Below are 16,325 nucleotides of genomic sequence, written 5' to 3'. Positions count from 1 at the left end.
GCCCCCGCAAATTTTCGGTATTACAAAATCTGCTCGTAAGCGGAGAAACGACGTTTACATTATCATATACGAGATTTTTGCACAAGCTCTTCTCATTGCCAATGCAACATTTTTTTAACTCTTTTTACAAGACAACGTTTAAAGAAACTTGGCGTGATCATGACTTTAAAAAAAAAATAAAAAGCAAAAAACAAGTCATACGTAATACACGAAACACACGTGAATACGCATATGTATACATATATACCGTATATTCTGTCCTTTGTTTCTATTAGGTAACGAACGGTGTAACAACGATTATTCTTTTCAACAGTTTCATATGAATTCATTCATGCAGCAGCAGCCTTCGGTTACAATTAATCGGAACGATGAAATATTTCCACTGCACGCATCAATATGGAGCAAATTGAATAGAAGACTCGACGGCGATTTTTTTTTTCCTTCTTTCTTTTATGTTTTATGCCAAAAGCTTATCCGCAGATCGAGAAACGCGCTTGCAATAAATTTAGCGATGGACACTGAGCTGAAAATAATCGATTCATCGATTAATCGAGTTCAAAAAATTAATCGATTCATCGAATATTTTGTGTTTTTTTTTTTTTTTTTTTTTTTTTTTTTTTTTTTTTTTTTCGAAACAGCGCATATATGAAACCAAAATTTCGTAAATTTCAGTATGTAGTCCTAGTGGCCGTAAAGTTTTTTGATAATTTATGGTTTTGATTGAAAATATTTTTCAATTTCAATGATAATAATTGATACTTTTATCGCATGAATTGATATTTTAGGTATCGTGTAGTTAATGGAAACGATAAAAACTAAAACCGAGGTTGAAAATTAATCGATTAAACACAATTAATCGGGAAAAAATAATCTAGTTATTTGAAAATCGATGATTTTTAGTCATTACAGGCCTTGTATGTAAAAAAATGTTAATCTCTCCCTCGGCATCTGCAGAGGCTTTATATCCATCATAAAACGTGTCGCGTAATTGCGGGGGCGAGATAAAAAGCAGCTGAAACGAGTCCTCGACGAGTGTTGAGAAGAAGAGATTACGGCAACTCTTTCTCTTCATTGACTCAGCAGAGATTTCAATTTCCCGTCTCGTTCCCGAGTCATTTCACGGCTCCCGCCTGCGAGCGTTTAGTTTCTTATTTATCTTCCTCCGGCATCTTTCTATTCCGCTTTTTTACGCCCAAATATTTATACGTTAACAACAATCGCACTGCGACGCTCAAGAATTCGTACAATCTAGGTGTATGAACAACACGAGGCCTCAACACCATGCCTCGGGACTTTACGTCACGTGGTTTATTCAATATCTGGATGAGCGAGACAAAGCGGTAAATTCCTATATTTGTGAACAACAAAAGCGTGAGCTTAAAATGATACAAAATAGCTATGCCTGTGCAGAGACGCGAGATTTTCGCATCACTTTCACGTCTAATAACTAATACTTAATATGTAATAATCATCCCCCAGTTGATCCAGCTTCGTTAATATTTTCAGTTCAAAGTTGTCAACCCCAAACAGTAACCTAGATCGTGGGTTTGTTGGGTATTAAAAAAAAATGATTGAAAAGAATTGAAAAAGAAAAGCGTGCAGGTCAGCAATTGACTTTAAGTATATTGAAGGGCGGGGGGGGGGGGAGTTTTGATCGTCTCTTAATTCAGATGATACGATTGCGTGAGATGTGGAAAATATTTGAGGCGTAACGGTGCTCCTTTCTCTTGGCGCGCGCATCATTAACAACAAATAAGCTACCGCGAGGTAAGTATGTAATGTGGAAATAAATATTTCAGAACGAAGAAAAGAAGCATCGCATGCACGGCACGGCACGGCACGGCGTGGGACTTTCGCGTATTTGGATAATGAACAATTTGTTATTCGGCTTGAGTGGAGAAGATTGAGGCATTCTTATTGTTTACCTACCGCGGTGTCGTGGAAGCCCAGCACTAAGTCCCGTCGCCATTGTCGTAACAACAAACAGAGTCTTCGTAACGAAATGGAGTATCAGAGCTATCACAGGGTCTTCGGACTAAACGGTGAAAGTGAAATCTCTGGAGACGTTCTTGTCTAGCTTCGAAACGAGGGTTTGAGGTATACACGTGGGTACAAAGCATGGCTACGTACGTACGTATGTACTTTGGTTAAACGAGCAAGGACGAGAAACGTCTAGTACTCGTAGCTGGAGAGGGTAGAGAGGAGAGGAGAGGAGAGGAGTGAGTTGTTTGTCCGTTCAACGGCTAAAAGCTAGGAACAACAGTCACTCGAATCGTAACGTTTGCGAGTAACGGAGTATTAAAGTTAGAGTTGCTAGCTTTGCACCTTTAACCATTTCGCAGGGTGACACATTCGCCGAAAAGCCCTTGATAAACTTTCGGAACATCGTACATGTCGTACGAATTCTACCCTCTGACATCTTGACGCGTTGTTACAATTATTGTTTAATCCTTGAAAATGATAACAGAGTTGTACTAATTTAATTGCATAATCGAGAAATCGTTTCATCCCGTTTCCCCCTATATATAGCCAATTTCATTTCCGTACTTATTCTCATTTCCGCGTATAACCGTCGTCGTAACGATGAGACTTTGTTATACAATCAGTGGATCTAAATACACGAGGCGTGATGAAATCGATCGGATGATCGAGCCGATCGTTAACGATAAGTGTTGCGGACTGAAATCGAATTGTCGGAAAATTCGCGTTGATTTAATATCGATGATCGTCCGAGGATCGTGAATACCGCGAGGTATTTTTCACCTGATATCGTGAATTCGGAGGAGCTTTTTTCCTCGTATTCCAACGCGTGTGTGTCCGTGTGCTTTTTAACTCGAACCCTTCTTTCGGATTTTACGTGAATGGTATCCTCGTTGGGCTTCAGGTTCGGGAATTTCCGTCCTGAGCGCCTTTGATTAGTAGGGCTCGATGTCCCGCCCGCTCGACGAAGGGATTATCGCCGAACGTTCAACGGTCTTGTCGGAAAAAATTTACCGGACCAATTCAGCTGCCGCCGGATTACGAAGCTTCTGCATTCTGACGCTGCTCGTCGCGACGCCTCGCAAAGTAGAATCTGCAGGTATATACAATGAACTGAATGAACAATATATACATTAGGGTGGCGCACAAAAACCGACTTTTTTTTTTTAAGTCTCGTGTGACAAAATGTTAGTTTTTGATGTTTTAAGAGCCCACTCCAAAGGACAGCTAAAAAAAAATTTTTAAGAGGTCGCTCCAATTTTTTTAAAATGTCAAAAATCGTCAAAAAATTAAATTAAAAAAATTATATTTTCAGTATGTTGTTTGATTTTTAATTCATGTCGTGGTGTATTGTTATCGATTCTTTCTTACTAAATTAAAGAAAATAAATTTATAAAATTTTAATATGAATATTAGAAGGTCGCTCGAAAAGATCTAAAGAAATGCACAAAAAAATTGAAAAAAAATTATGAGCGACCTTTCAAAATTCAAATTTTGGTCTGAAACTTTCGGAAACTTATTTTTTTTTGTCTATAAAATTATACCGTAACGAGAAAAAAAATTTAAAAAAAAAAATCGAGTTTAGACGATTTCTGACGTTTTAAAAAATGTGGAGCGACCTATTAAAAAATTTTTTTTGAACTGTCCTTTGGAGCGGGCTCTACATGAAAAACTAACATTTTGTCACACGAGACTCAAAAAAAAAAATATTCGGTTTTTTTGCGCCACCCTAATATACATATACGATATACTGTACGCACGGTGGATACGTACATGTGCATAACCACCCCTACGTGAGAAGACACAAAACGGACGAAAATTGAAAGAAATTCGAGTAGGTGTACCTTTAACGCTAAAAATAATTTTTCGCAAAAGGTGATTAATTTTAATTACCTCGCGAAATTCGGGAATTTAAGACCGTGTGCCGAGTGTGATTGAGGATTATCTAATTTTCCAACGGAGGGATGATTACCTCGTGTATAATTATATTGGCAACCCGCGCTCAGAGCGTTTATGTGAAATCTGGGGTGATTATCGAAATTAATTACACGATGGCTTGATATTCGCAATGCTGATAGAGATGATAATTTCAAAACCCTTTTTTCATCTACCTCACTCCTTCCATATTTAGTGAGAAAAAGAAGAAGAAGAAAAGATAAAGATTCGAACAAACAGAAACGGTGAAATTTATATACCTACACCTACTCTTTACACGTAGGTAAAGTAAGGGAATTCAAATGACTACCCACCTAATTGACAATGCAAATTAATCCTAAACAAGACACGCAGAACTACGGACAGAATATAGAATGGCGTTATATTGCACGTCCTCCGAACTCGTGAACAAAAATGTCAACATACCAAGCCAGATGACTCGCTGAACATGTGCCATAAATTAAGTGAAAACATAAAATATGGGATATAAATTAGATGCGACATTGTCAGCACCTCAAGTGTGTTGTTGGGGGTGGATAAGATTTTGTGAAACTGTCTACTGATTTCAAATCAGTAGACGACGAGTCCTGCACTTTCAAATTTTCAACGGCTGAAATTGTAATTTTCGTAGTATTTTTCGCATATCCTGTAACTGCACGAGGGACTGAACACAAGTGGGAAATCGAAACCGTGGAACAGGTGCTCAAAGACTTATAACGAGAATATAGGAACGCAATACGTTGCACATGCACCGTTGAACCAAAGTAAAACAAACTGCAACACCAGCGCGGTTATCGTAGGCAGTATAAAAACGAAGACAAGCGACTCCGATGCGATATATTATATTGTATATACATACATAACGTCGAACGGCACTTTATACAAATACAGAATCTCAATTATTGCTAACAAGTTTAATTAACGTATTTCCATTAAGGGAAACTGTAGGGAAATTAAACAACGCATGGGTACTGTAAGAGTGAAAAAAAATAGTCGATTTGTTATTAAATCGATTATTTTTCAAACTCGATCAATCTATTGACTCGATTATTTATCCTCACAGTCGGTTTTCGTTTATAACTCACATAAACGCGATAAGAGTATCAATCATTATCATTGCCTTGATAATTTTTTTTTATCTCGATTAATCAATGTATCGATAGCTATCGCTATTATAGATAGAAGATCCGATTGAACGAGTCTATTCTTCTCAACATTCAATTCATAAATCATTGCCCAAGCTAGTCTGCTGTTGATTGTGAGTCAGAGTAAATGTCAAATCTTTGATTCAAAGAAAATGCAATCGTCGATAAAAGTTTTGATATTGTCAATCGAAGAAGTTACAGTTTGTCAACGAGCCATTCATCCGTTCTTATAACGATGACTCGATTAGGAAAAAGTTTCCCGGAGAGAAAATTTTTACGCGAAATCAGCAAGTTCCAAATTTCCGTTCATTAGTTTCGCGCTATGAAAAATAAAGTCACTTAGTTACAGTCTCAACTTTTTTCCTGTTACTTTCATCCCGGATTTTCGGTGCTTGGCAAATAAATCCTACAACCGGACTCCGGTTTTTCGAACCCGATACACCTGCTTTCAACTTTGAAGATTAAATAGCCGTGCGGTGTTTCGTGTTCACCTTGCTGCTTTCGTACCGCGTTAATTAGGAATTTCCTGAAATTATAAAGAAAGTAGACTGCAGCTTCGAAATCCGTTCCAAATATTGCGAGAATACTACCGCTGGATTTTAAAAATGATTGCGAATCGAAACTTGAGTTCCTTTCTTTCTTTAGTAATTTTTTTTTTTTTTTTTTTTTTTTTTTTCATCTCTCTATCTCTTTTTTATGCGCAACGCCCGCAGCTTACGCGCCATTGCAGAAACGAATCGTGAATCTCTCGCACGATTCTCGCGAACTTTTAGAGATCTTGATACCTGACGTGACAATGACCGTGGCAAAGTATATATATATATATATATGTATATATATATATATATACAGTTACAGCTAATTACTCTACGCGCTGACCGCTATTCCGGCCAAGTTGCGATACAAACATCGTTACAGCTGGCTGCGATCATAGATGCGATGCTGCAGATATTTGAGGTATTACAAGCCGCTGGTTTCCTGTTATAAAATAGCGAAAAAGGCTGTGCGATTTACTGAGCTCGATTCATAGGTAAAGAGAAAAATCTTAGAATCTCTTCAACGAGTGAAACACAGCAAAGCACCTTGCAACAGCCTTTGAGGATATATATTTAAGTTAGCTCGAGTCACGATTCCCCGATGGGTTTCACCTCGGAAACTCGAATCTAAAGCTGAAAGCGCAGAGATCCATGTTATATACATATACGTGATAGAGTATATATATATATATACATATATGTACGTATGTGTTAAAGGTATAAGTTACTGGAACTCTCGACGATGAGTGGATTTCGAATACCCAGAAGTTTGTTGATCGTGTAAAGACTTTCAGCAGCTAGTTATATATATCGGATGAAAGGAAATTTTTTTCCTTTGACTTTATCAACTTTATTTATCTTTAAATACCTGAAAAATATACTCTTAAAGTCCAGTAATTCGATGCCCTGAATCCTGATTAACACTCCGAGCTTCTTCCAATAATAAAAATTTCATGTCCCGGCTGTTATCCTTTAATTTTTTCGAATGATTCAGAGCGTTGAGAGAAATTCGTTGGGCATTGTTTATATACGACTCGACCCTAAAGACCGTGCCTAATTGCACGGGTGCCCCTCCCCCCTCCCCCCCTCCCGCCCCTCTCGGGCATGATGTGTTTTCTTGAGAAAATTTCTAACGCCACGGTTGGCTGATTTATTTTTATTTTTATCATCAGTTTAACTATCAGTGTTATTACAACGATTTATACTGTAAACAATTTCCTTCGTACTCAGGGGACGTGTCAACCCCTGTTGTATAAACAAGCAGCGACATTCTCGGGGTGTTCCTTGGCCCGATTTTCCCTGCGGGAGTTAAGGAACGAGGGTAAAAGAGGGACGCGGAGTAAAGGAAAATAAAACAAACGCAGGCGCAAAAAAAAATAAAAAATAAAAAAAAAACACAAAAGCAACGATTCTCACCGGCAATGCAAACCGACAAGCTGGAACAACAACCTGTGCGTCACTTTACTATTACTTGTATTTACCTAGTTTTTTTTTTTTTTTTTTTTCTCATTTTCACAAGTGTAACTGTGCCAAACAGAAACTCTTGACCCTCGACCGGTAAAAGTTATACGCGAAAAGAATTCTGTACTTTTTTTCCGCCAACTTTCTTCGTCAAACGCAACTTAATCGACCCGTCTTCTTGAAAATAAAGGGACACATTTTTTGAGACTCTTTAAGATGTCACGTGGGTTTCGGAGGTTGAAAAAACGACGATTTTCTCTATTTCCTTTTTTTTCTTTTCACAAAGTGAAAAGGATTCATTTACTTTTTAAAACCTTAAGCAAATAAAAAAAAAACGGCAACCGAACGATATTTCATGAAATTTTCTATAAAAAATTTTTGAAAATACAGCATGTTAAGAACTGATTTTCGGAAACCCAGTATTTTTTTGGGTGGTCAGGATAATCTGAAAAGAAAGAACCAAATATTTTCTGTTATCAGATGAGTGTTACTCATATAGTGATTGAACAAAGGATTTTTTTTCCTCGTTGATCACAATTTATTTTACAAGACAATACATGGTGTAAATTTTACCTACCGAATATCGTACTTTTTTGCATACAACTTTGCCAAAAATTCAAATTTCAATTATTTTTTAAATTCTTCGTTCAACCCCTAGCTGTTACTTACATACTGTAAAAAAATATTTGATTTTTTGATTTCTGATAAAGTTAGCATGAGTTATCCTGACCACCGTAAAAATACTGAGTTTCCGAAAAGCCGTTCTCATGAACGCTGAACATTCAAAATTTTTGGATAAAAATTTTATGAAATATCGTTCAAACACTATTCTACCATTAACTCAAAGTTTGAATAAAATAATTCTTTCATTATATTACAAAAAAAAATTTAGCGACAACATGCTTTTTTAACCTTCGAACCCCACGTAACCCCATAAGAAACAGATCTTTGCTTATTCGCGGAAATCGTGGAAGTTTCCTTACTGTTTCACCGTTTCAGGGGGGGACCCCTGCGTCCCAGCAAAACGGGCGTATTCCTGGCCGCCCGGATTCGGCCCCGCAGGATCGTTGGAATCGGTGTACCTGGGGTACGGGGGTGACCCATGGGGCACGTCCTCGCCAACCACTCACGCCGCGAAGGAGCGTCACGCGCGTTTTTCCTGGCAGACACAAAGTGCCTCGGCATCAAGAAACGTCTCGAATACAACGGAGACCGAGTGAGTAAAAAATACAAGCGCATTCGTCAGATGGCCGAGTGTAAGGCTGGGTGGCAAGCATGTCCCCGGGTTCGAGGAAAAATGGGGTCCTTGTGAAGGGTGGAAATTTCAAATAGACGGGGTCAACGTGTCTGATAGAGTATTGCTGATCAACGGTTTGGGGGAAGAAAAAAAAACCCGTTGAAGAAAAATCTGAACACGAATTAACCCTTTAATTCACGCTGGGACGCAGAGTGTTCCACGTTTTTTTTTTTTTTTTTACAGTTTTTTATGTATCAAACTACTTTTCTGATAACAACTGCCGAGTGTTTTAGTTCCACGTGGTCCCTGAAATATTTCTAATAAGTGTAAAAAAAAACAAATATTAAATTTACTAATTTATTGCAAAAATAAGACATGGTCGGTAAACAAATGGTCGGAATTGGTACTTTTCCACGAAACAAAGCATATTCTGCTAATCTACCATGATTGTTAGAATTCCAATTTTTACCAAAACTTAATACGCACCAAAAAATTTTACAGAATTATTTCAGAATTTTTCTTCTTGTTGTTTTTGTTCGCCCTCCCATGTTGAATCGGTAATTTTGAATTTTCGAATTTCGAGTTCAGATTCGTTATCAGCGACCCCAAAATGCCCAAAAGCCCATGTATGCAAGATTTCACGCGAATCGCATGTAAGGAAAAATGTATGCATGAAAAGGTCAAACAAATGACGAACAGCACAAGAAAAGATTTTGTAATTATAATTGTATGTTCAAAATACTTAAGCTCTGGTGTTCTCTTTTTCTTTTTTTCTTTTTAATTCGATTCTGATGTTTTCCGGCGCATTCGTACTTGAGGCCTCTATATACACCTAAAATAAGAATACCGATATTCTCAGACTCAATCCCGTAACCGAGACCAATTCGTCCCGATTAAGAAGACGAAAGCGAGGTGCGATGCACCTCTACAACATGGTGTTCTGTGCAACCGGATGTAACCCCCTTGCCTACAAGGGATACGGATGTTACTGCGGGTTTTTAGGATCGGGATTTTCCACAGACGGTATCGACAGGTGAGTCTATATGAGGAAATAAATACTCGTTAATTTTTTTTTTCCGAGTATTTTTCACCTCTAAACGACTAGAATATATTCCAGAAAAAAACTGAAAAACAAAAGCAGAAAATTGTTTGAATTAGTACAATCAGTAGAGTATTACTATCGATAAAAGAAAAATTTGCAGCCCTGCGCGTTATGCTCGTGAAAAAGTGTGAGAAACTTTTCCGCTTCTTGACCATGGAGGAAGGCGTGATTAAAGAGAGAAGGAATGATTCTTCCACTAACAAGCTTCATGCCCGGGGTGAAACGCGATACGCGACAGCAATACAGATGCCAACGTTGAATTTCCTGCTTCGCACCATCAGCGAGAGATAGATGAAAAAGAATTGAGCAAAATATGACTTTGATAAAAAAGATTCAATTCAAAATTTTATTCACAGGTGCTGTAAGATGCACGATTGGTGCTACGAGGCAACGGACTGCCCGATGTTCTTGGAGTACTTCGTTCCTTACTACTGGAAATGCTACCGCGGCTACAAACCGATATGCGGTGAGTTACGTCCGTCTAACAATGAGAAAAGAAGAAACTTGCGGCCGGCAATCATTTGCAAATTGCACAAATTATCCATCGTCATTTTATTACAGCCGTCGAGCACGGGGAGTGGGGAGGATCTGGGTCGTGTGCCCAACGTTTGTGCGAATGCGATCGAGCCTTGGCAGAATGCCTGCGTCGGTATCCTTGCCCAACAACCAAAGCCATGTGCACGTCTTCCGCCTGGAGACTGGTGCAAAATTTATTTATGGACATGTAACGTTGAGCTGGAGACATAGAATTTAATGAATCTATTTAATAGGACTAATTAAACTTAATCAACACACCTATATACATGTACCGCAATATTAAGACTTTTTCTCAAGACTGTAATTATTGATTCGTAACCGCAAATTGTTAGCTCGTTAATTTATTTAAACTGATTAGGTTTTTTTTTCTTTTGTTTTTGGTTTCTTTCTTCATTTCTTTCAAACATTGGTAAATGAATTTTTGGCATTATTCCCATCGCACGGGATGAAAGGTTGTGTGAAAAGGTTGATCCTGTGTTTTTTTTTTTATATACCCTTCTACCCGTAATCCCACCTCTCACCCCCTGATTCTGGGAGGAAAACTGAGCGTAATTCAACGGTTTGTTGTCAGTCCACGTTTTTGCGACGGATAATTTCACCTGCGCGTTTCTTCGTCAAGAGGTTGCGCCCCTTAATTCATATGCATGAACTCACCCTAACGGGGGTTGGAAACTTTTCGGTTCTTTTCGCTACAGGGGATGAAAAAGGGGGAATGAAAAGGTGTTTCTACTAACTAGCCGTATATCTCAGGGGTAAACGCGATAGCCATTTAAATGGAAGCGATGTTATATCGTGATCGGGGAAAGATCGGAAGATTTTGGATACAGTTATCATTCTTCAGTAATGAACAAGCAAAGGATCCCCGTAAAAGTGCTTCGAATAAAAAACAAAAAAAAAACAAAAAAAAAAACACTCTTTTTAGAGAGGCGATTTTTGATGGAATTGATCTCTATATAACCGATAATATAATACGGGATGCATATGTGATTAGGAAAAATATTCATTTCGTTGCGTACGCACGAGTAATAATATGCGTGTATAAATGTTTATGTATATAATGTATATGTATATATTATTAAAAAAATACAAGACTTACGAATAAACGCAGTTGATTATTGCCGACGTTTTAGAGCGCCTGAATCTGATTGCGAGCGGAAATCTTGATTCATAAATTATTTGAAACGAAATAAAATAAAATAAAATAAAGTAACATAATAATAATAATAATAATAAAAAGAAACAACAAAAACTATAAAAACCCTCAGCCCAAAAATAAGTGTCTTCTCAAAGTCCGTTTAGCTTAGAATGGCAAGTAAGCTAACTTTTATTGAAGGGTATTTACACCACCAGTCAAATGTACAATCCTGTTCTTGTACTTTTTCGATATATCTTGTTCTATCTGTAAATAAAAATTTCATTTCATTAGGTAATAAGTTACTGGTAGGGATGAAAGAGAATATTTTTTTTTTCTTTGTACATGAAACAGCAATAACCTCTGTCTGCAGTTCCTTTGTTCGTTGAATAACAGTTTTCAACATTGGTTGAAGCGCTAGAGCTTGATTTATGATATCTTCTCGCCTTTGACTAGTAAATTTTTGTAACGAAACCATTTTCTCAGCCACCTTTAATTTCTGCCTCAGCGACGCGGCAAGAAGATCTACGTACCTGTGAAGAAAATGAGAGAGAAAAAAAAAACTATGTACCCCGATCGAGAATAGTTGAGACATTAACAATCTGTGGACAAAATTTTCTCCCAGATTCAAAATCCCGTTTAAGCAAGAAACGCGTTATTATTACCTCGGCGAATGCTTTATATTGTGCAAATGCTGCGCTCTGCTGTCCAGGACCTCAGTGATGAGGACCTGTACATGGTCAAGCATGCTTCTGGTGCTATCGGGTGTGGCGAGTTGAAGTATAGGAGAGGCTTGCTGCATTTGACTCATGCTGAGCAAATTGTTTTTATTGTCCCCTTGAAACTCGTACAGACGAAGTTTTAGAAAAGATTCTAGCTGAAAAGTTGACGGAAGAGGTCTGTGACAATTTATATCGGTGTGAAAAGGATGGAAACAGTAAAGAATGGACTCTGTTAATACCTCTAGTAACTGGTCTATAAAGTCGTTTCTAGTCGACGGATTGTCAAGGACCGTCAGAGCTTCGGTACCAGTAGCAATTCCGCCATCAAGACCAGCAGCTTCTACGACAATGCCGGACTCCTCTAGAGATATGTTAAAATCGATTTCTTCCGCGGTACCGTCGGCAGACTCGATGTTACCCCAGTCTATGTCACCCTCTGCGCCAAAATCGATTTCCCCTCCACCGTCCAGTTGACCGAAGTCAATTTCTTCCCTTGGCGCATTTCCAAAGTCGATCTGCAGCGATTGTTTGACAAGTGATAAATAAAGAAGTCCGAGAAGTCACGTAAGATACGTTTTTGTAAAGATTTGTTCTTTACCTCGCCGTGTTCTTTAGCTTCTTCCTCTTCGTCGTCGTCAAAATTGACGTTCAATGGAGTTTCGACAACAGATAAGGGAGCTTCTCCGTAAGTCCATTCGTAAGTTGTCGTGTTACCCTTATCTAGAATTGAAAATATCAAAATAATTTAGCGTCGATCGATATGTCACAGTGTTATTAAATCTTCAATTCACCTCAAAGCTTGCTTACCAATTACATATTTAACCATTGGAACGCAACCGCCGTCGTGTTGCCTTCCCAAAGTGAATTCTACAAACGAACTATAAAATTCTACAACATTGTCGATAGATTTTGCTTTCTCCACTAATCTGTTGTAGATCTCAGGTAATTCCGATACTCTCTCGACTAGTTCCTTCTTTATTTTTTGTCCAGGTATTCCCAGCTGCTTGCAAAGCGTGTTAAACTCTGTTCGAGCTATATTTTCTGACTTTTTGTACTCTGCTTCCTTTTTCTCCAAATCCTGCAGAAGAAACATTGAACGAGATGAACCCGATTACAAGTGCTTGAGGGATAGAAATTTCTAAATTGCTTTGAAAAAAAAATAGGTAGTCGCTCAATTACATTCTGCGTTTGTTCCAACTTCTGAATCTGTTTTTTGAAGCTTGGTACTTCGAAATTGATGTTTCTCATCAACATTTGAGCAGCTTCCGCAAGGTACATGTTATCTTTTTCGTAAAGGCGAACAATTTCCTGCCAATCTTTCATCCTCTTCGATCCGTAACGACCAAATAAATTTTTTGAATCAACCTCGGTCTCTTTTAAAATCTCTATTATCTTCTTGCAATGAAAATAATTTATATCTGCAAAAATTTAAGGATATAAAAAGTGAAAAACGAAGAGTTGCTTCATCATAAAATGAGCTTAGTAAATAAATCTAGAATATTTAATGTAGCGTAAACATTCTCACATGTGCCAGAGAGTAGCTGGGCGATTCCTTCGTGTGCAGGCATGTCTTGAATGGCGTTATTAATTTTTTCTCTAACGGCAATAATGTTCGCCTGCCAATCCCTGCTACAGTGACGTCTGTTTATTAACCATTCCAACAGTTTACCCGAATTTATATCAATCGGAATATCCTGTTCCTAAATAGAATGTAAGAAAAAAAGAAGAGGTTAGTTTTTGGTTATGTTTCAGAAAGTTGAGTAAAACCGCATTTTCGAATGTATATACATTCCTTAAGTCACGATGTAAATTTATTTTTTAATTACCTGCATCTTGACTGCTAAAAACCGGCCTAATTAATATCTTACAAAAAAACCTCTCACAAGCAGCTGTTCTGTTGACGTTTCCATGCATACATTCACCCGTCACCATTGAATTCACGTAGTTTTTCATTCATGCGCACACACGTGTGTACGAGTTAATTCAAAAAATGACCGTTAGTCACGCTGCAAGCATTCATAAAATGTGATAAAATGATGAAAATGAATGAAAATTCTGACACTCAGAACAAGCAAAACTACCTAACGAAGATACTAGACGATATGAAAAATATCGACAAGTATTAAAGGACCTCTTGACAACAATTAATGATTATTAAAATCTTATCGCTTGTCAATTTCCTACGATTGCGATTTATACCTCAAACCCAATTAATCTTACAGCAGAAACAAAGACAAGCGCTAATTCTGCGACGATAATGGTTTCATCAATAAATTTCAATGAATCATTGTTATGACAACCGAAATCTGAACATAATAATATTACGTTTCGGTTGCAAGTTAATGCAACACGTTGATTTTTATTGTCTCTATAAAATTAGAGCAAAGCATCCAGAGATACCTCTCGCTTGTGTTTCGAGGAAAAGAATGAGTTGCCTGAATCCTCAAGATCCAAGAACCCTCGTGTAAATAAAAGATTCGCGGCATCGTGCAAGACGGCATGTACGTCCTCGGTCCTCGTGTTTATTTCTTCTTATTTCCACCCCTCGAGCGTAATATAAGCCGATATACAAGCCCCTACGAGTCCGAAGTCACGTTGCCCAGCGACTTTCTACGAGCTATATGTACATACATATATGTATATTACGTATGTAATTACTCTCTGACCACCGGGCTTATAATACCTGAAAGAAATGTTCGGAGATGGTCAGTCGTCTGTATTTTTTCAGCGGTGATAGATGTCCTTGACGAGTATATATACGAGCTATATAACCCTCGACTACTGTATCGGGTAGTAGAAACTGTTCCAACTTATTCTCAGAGTTGTTTGCTTTGCGAGAGTAAGACGCAACAATCAGAATCATCGCAAGCAGCGCAGCGCAGATGTGGATATAATTATAGTCAAGTTTTTTATCAACGGTGAGTAAAAGGTCGAGAGATTCGATTTTCGAAATTCCCCCATAAACGAGATTAATCTGTCGAAACAACAATGTCTTGAAGAAATTTGTCGAGAGGTTTAAATCGTGTGAAATCGACATATGTGGTAAATTATTAATGAATATAAGTTATATTGTGTCAAATTGGTGCAAGAAGGTTATGTAAACGACGGCCATGGAGCGCGCAAAAAAAAGTTGATAACTGATGTAATTTCGTTGACGTTCGATACTTCGATACTTAAGTGACGACTAAACACTGGCAGTAACTTGCGACAGATATTCGTTAGCAATTTGGCAATGACCTAGACCTCTACGCAGCTTCGTACGTCATGGCGATTGATGATTTTTCAGGATTTTCAACATGAACTCCCTGAGATTGGTGAATCGGATCTGCCAGGCTCAACGCGGCAGGTTCATCGCCACTCATCCAGCTTTACGAGACTCTAAGTCGACCAGTGCAGTTAAGACAAGTTCAGAATCTGCGAGTAACGCTACTCAGAAATCTACGCCGAAAGAAACTCCTATTGACTCAAATATCTTTGGTATGTAAAAGAATTCTTGGTTTGTTTTTCACATTTCTACTTGTTCGATGTGATGTGTAATCTGGTTTATTTTTTAGGTCCAAGATGGGTAGTGCCGACGAAACGTGATAGGAGAATGCTTGTGTGGTTAAAGTACTACAAAAGCGTTGACGAAGTACCTAACAAAATGACGTGAGCATCTTGTATTTTGCATGATTAACAAGTAGAAAAACGAGCTTCTTTTTTGCATTTTATCTATAAATATTCCTTTGCTTGTACAGGTATGAAAAGTTGGACAAAGCGCAGAACAAAGCCAGAATAAAAATTTGCACGTACATGATGATCGCTACATTCATTGGTTGCTATATCTCTTTGTACTGGGGAAAAAAGAGGGCAGAGCGAGGAGAGTCTGTCGAAAAGTGGAACGAGGATTGGCACAATAAAATAAATGCCGAATATCAAGAAAGTCTAAAGAAGAAGGCGCTTGCAGAAAATAAGGAATAACCTGTATCGATTAAGTAGATTATTCAATGTTATTTATATCGCCGTGCAACGTGATTGACGTTTTTTCCCTTCTTTCTAATGTTGGAGATTTTTTATTGGATATTATCATTATTTTTTTCTCTGTGAAATATCATACAACTATATTTTTCTATCGCATTATTTCACGTGGAATCCGAATTTTTTTTTGCAGACTCGGACTATTTCTGATTTTACTGGAAAAGGAAAAAGTGTCACGTCATGTTTATTGAATTATAGCAAGTTATTTCGAAATTAAACTGACGAAAAGATCGTGTTCGTTATAGTAAAAATCTGCATGTGAAATTAGGGTCTTTGATTATTATAATTTACAATTGTTAACCAAGGTTGACAATTAGCTATTGCTCACGTTTTAAGATGAGCGTACATTATTTGTGATGATTATATCGTTTTAAACTCAGCTTCCTAGTACGGTCTGAAAATTTAATCTTATATGTTAAGGTATCCTGTACAAATTATATTGTTAAATAAGTTTGTTGATCCGTGATCATTGTTAAAAGAATTCTACCTTTATAATATGCTTGTACAGAAAATCTACATTT

General features: G+C 37.7%; 3 protein-coding genes across 3 annotated transcripts; 2 read left to right on the top strand and 1 right to left on the bottom strand.

Annotated features, from left to right (window-relative positions):
- The first annotated feature begins 2,627 nt into the window (after positions 1-2,627).
- Positions 2,628-10,180, top strand: LOC124416432. Its single transcript, XM_046897514.1, has 5 exons — positions 2,628-3,079; positions 8,057-8,273; positions 9,154-9,327; positions 9,753-9,862; positions 9,958-10,180. Exons 1-5 carry the CDS (start codon positions 2,929-2,931, stop codon positions 10,122-10,124), a joined length of 819 nt encoding a protein of 272 aa, XP_046753470.1. The 5' UTR covers positions 2,628-2,928; the 3' UTR covers positions 10,125-10,180.
- A 1,032-nt stretch (positions 10,181-11,212) lies between these two features.
- On the bottom strand, positions 11,213-13,774 carry LOC124406640 (CDK5 regulatory subunit-associated protein 3). Its single transcript, XM_046882124.1, has 9 exons — positions 13,614-13,774; positions 13,313-13,487; positions 12,967-13,205; positions 12,595-12,865; positions 12,386-12,507; positions 12,027-12,302; positions 11,731-11,942; positions 11,427-11,598; positions 11,213-11,332 (listed from the first exon to the last, which is right to left on the bottom strand). The coding sequence occupies exons 1-9, from the start codon at positions 13,617-13,619 to the stop codon at positions 11,258-11,260; spliced, it is 1,548 nt and encodes a 515-aa protein (XP_046738080.1). The 5' UTR covers positions 13,620-13,774; the 3' UTR covers positions 11,213-11,257.
- Positions 13,775-14,284: 510 nt separating this feature from the next.
- On the top strand, positions 14,285-16,199 carry LOC124409946. The gene is made up of 5 exons (XM_046887930.1): positions 14,285-14,410; positions 14,516-14,705; positions 15,074-15,264; positions 15,342-15,435; positions 15,525-16,199. The coding sequence occupies exons 1-5, from the start codon at positions 14,287-14,289 to the stop codon at positions 15,745-15,747; spliced, it is 822 nt and encodes a 273-aa protein (XP_046743886.1). The 5' UTR covers positions 14,285-14,286; the 3' UTR covers positions 15,748-16,199.
- The last annotated feature ends 126 nt before the right edge of the window (positions 16,200-16,325 follow it).

This window comes from Diprion similis, chromosome 1, assembly GCF_021155765.1.
Source record: "Diprion similis isolate iyDipSimi1 chromosome 1, iyDipSimi1.1, whole genome shotgun sequence".
In the NCBI taxonomy this organism is placed as follows: Eukaryota; Metazoa; Arthropoda; class Insecta; order Hymenoptera; family Diprionidae; genus Diprion; species Diprion similis.
The sequence above is the reverse complement of the archived record's forward strand: the minus strand, read 5'-3'. Positions and strand labels throughout refer to the sequence as shown.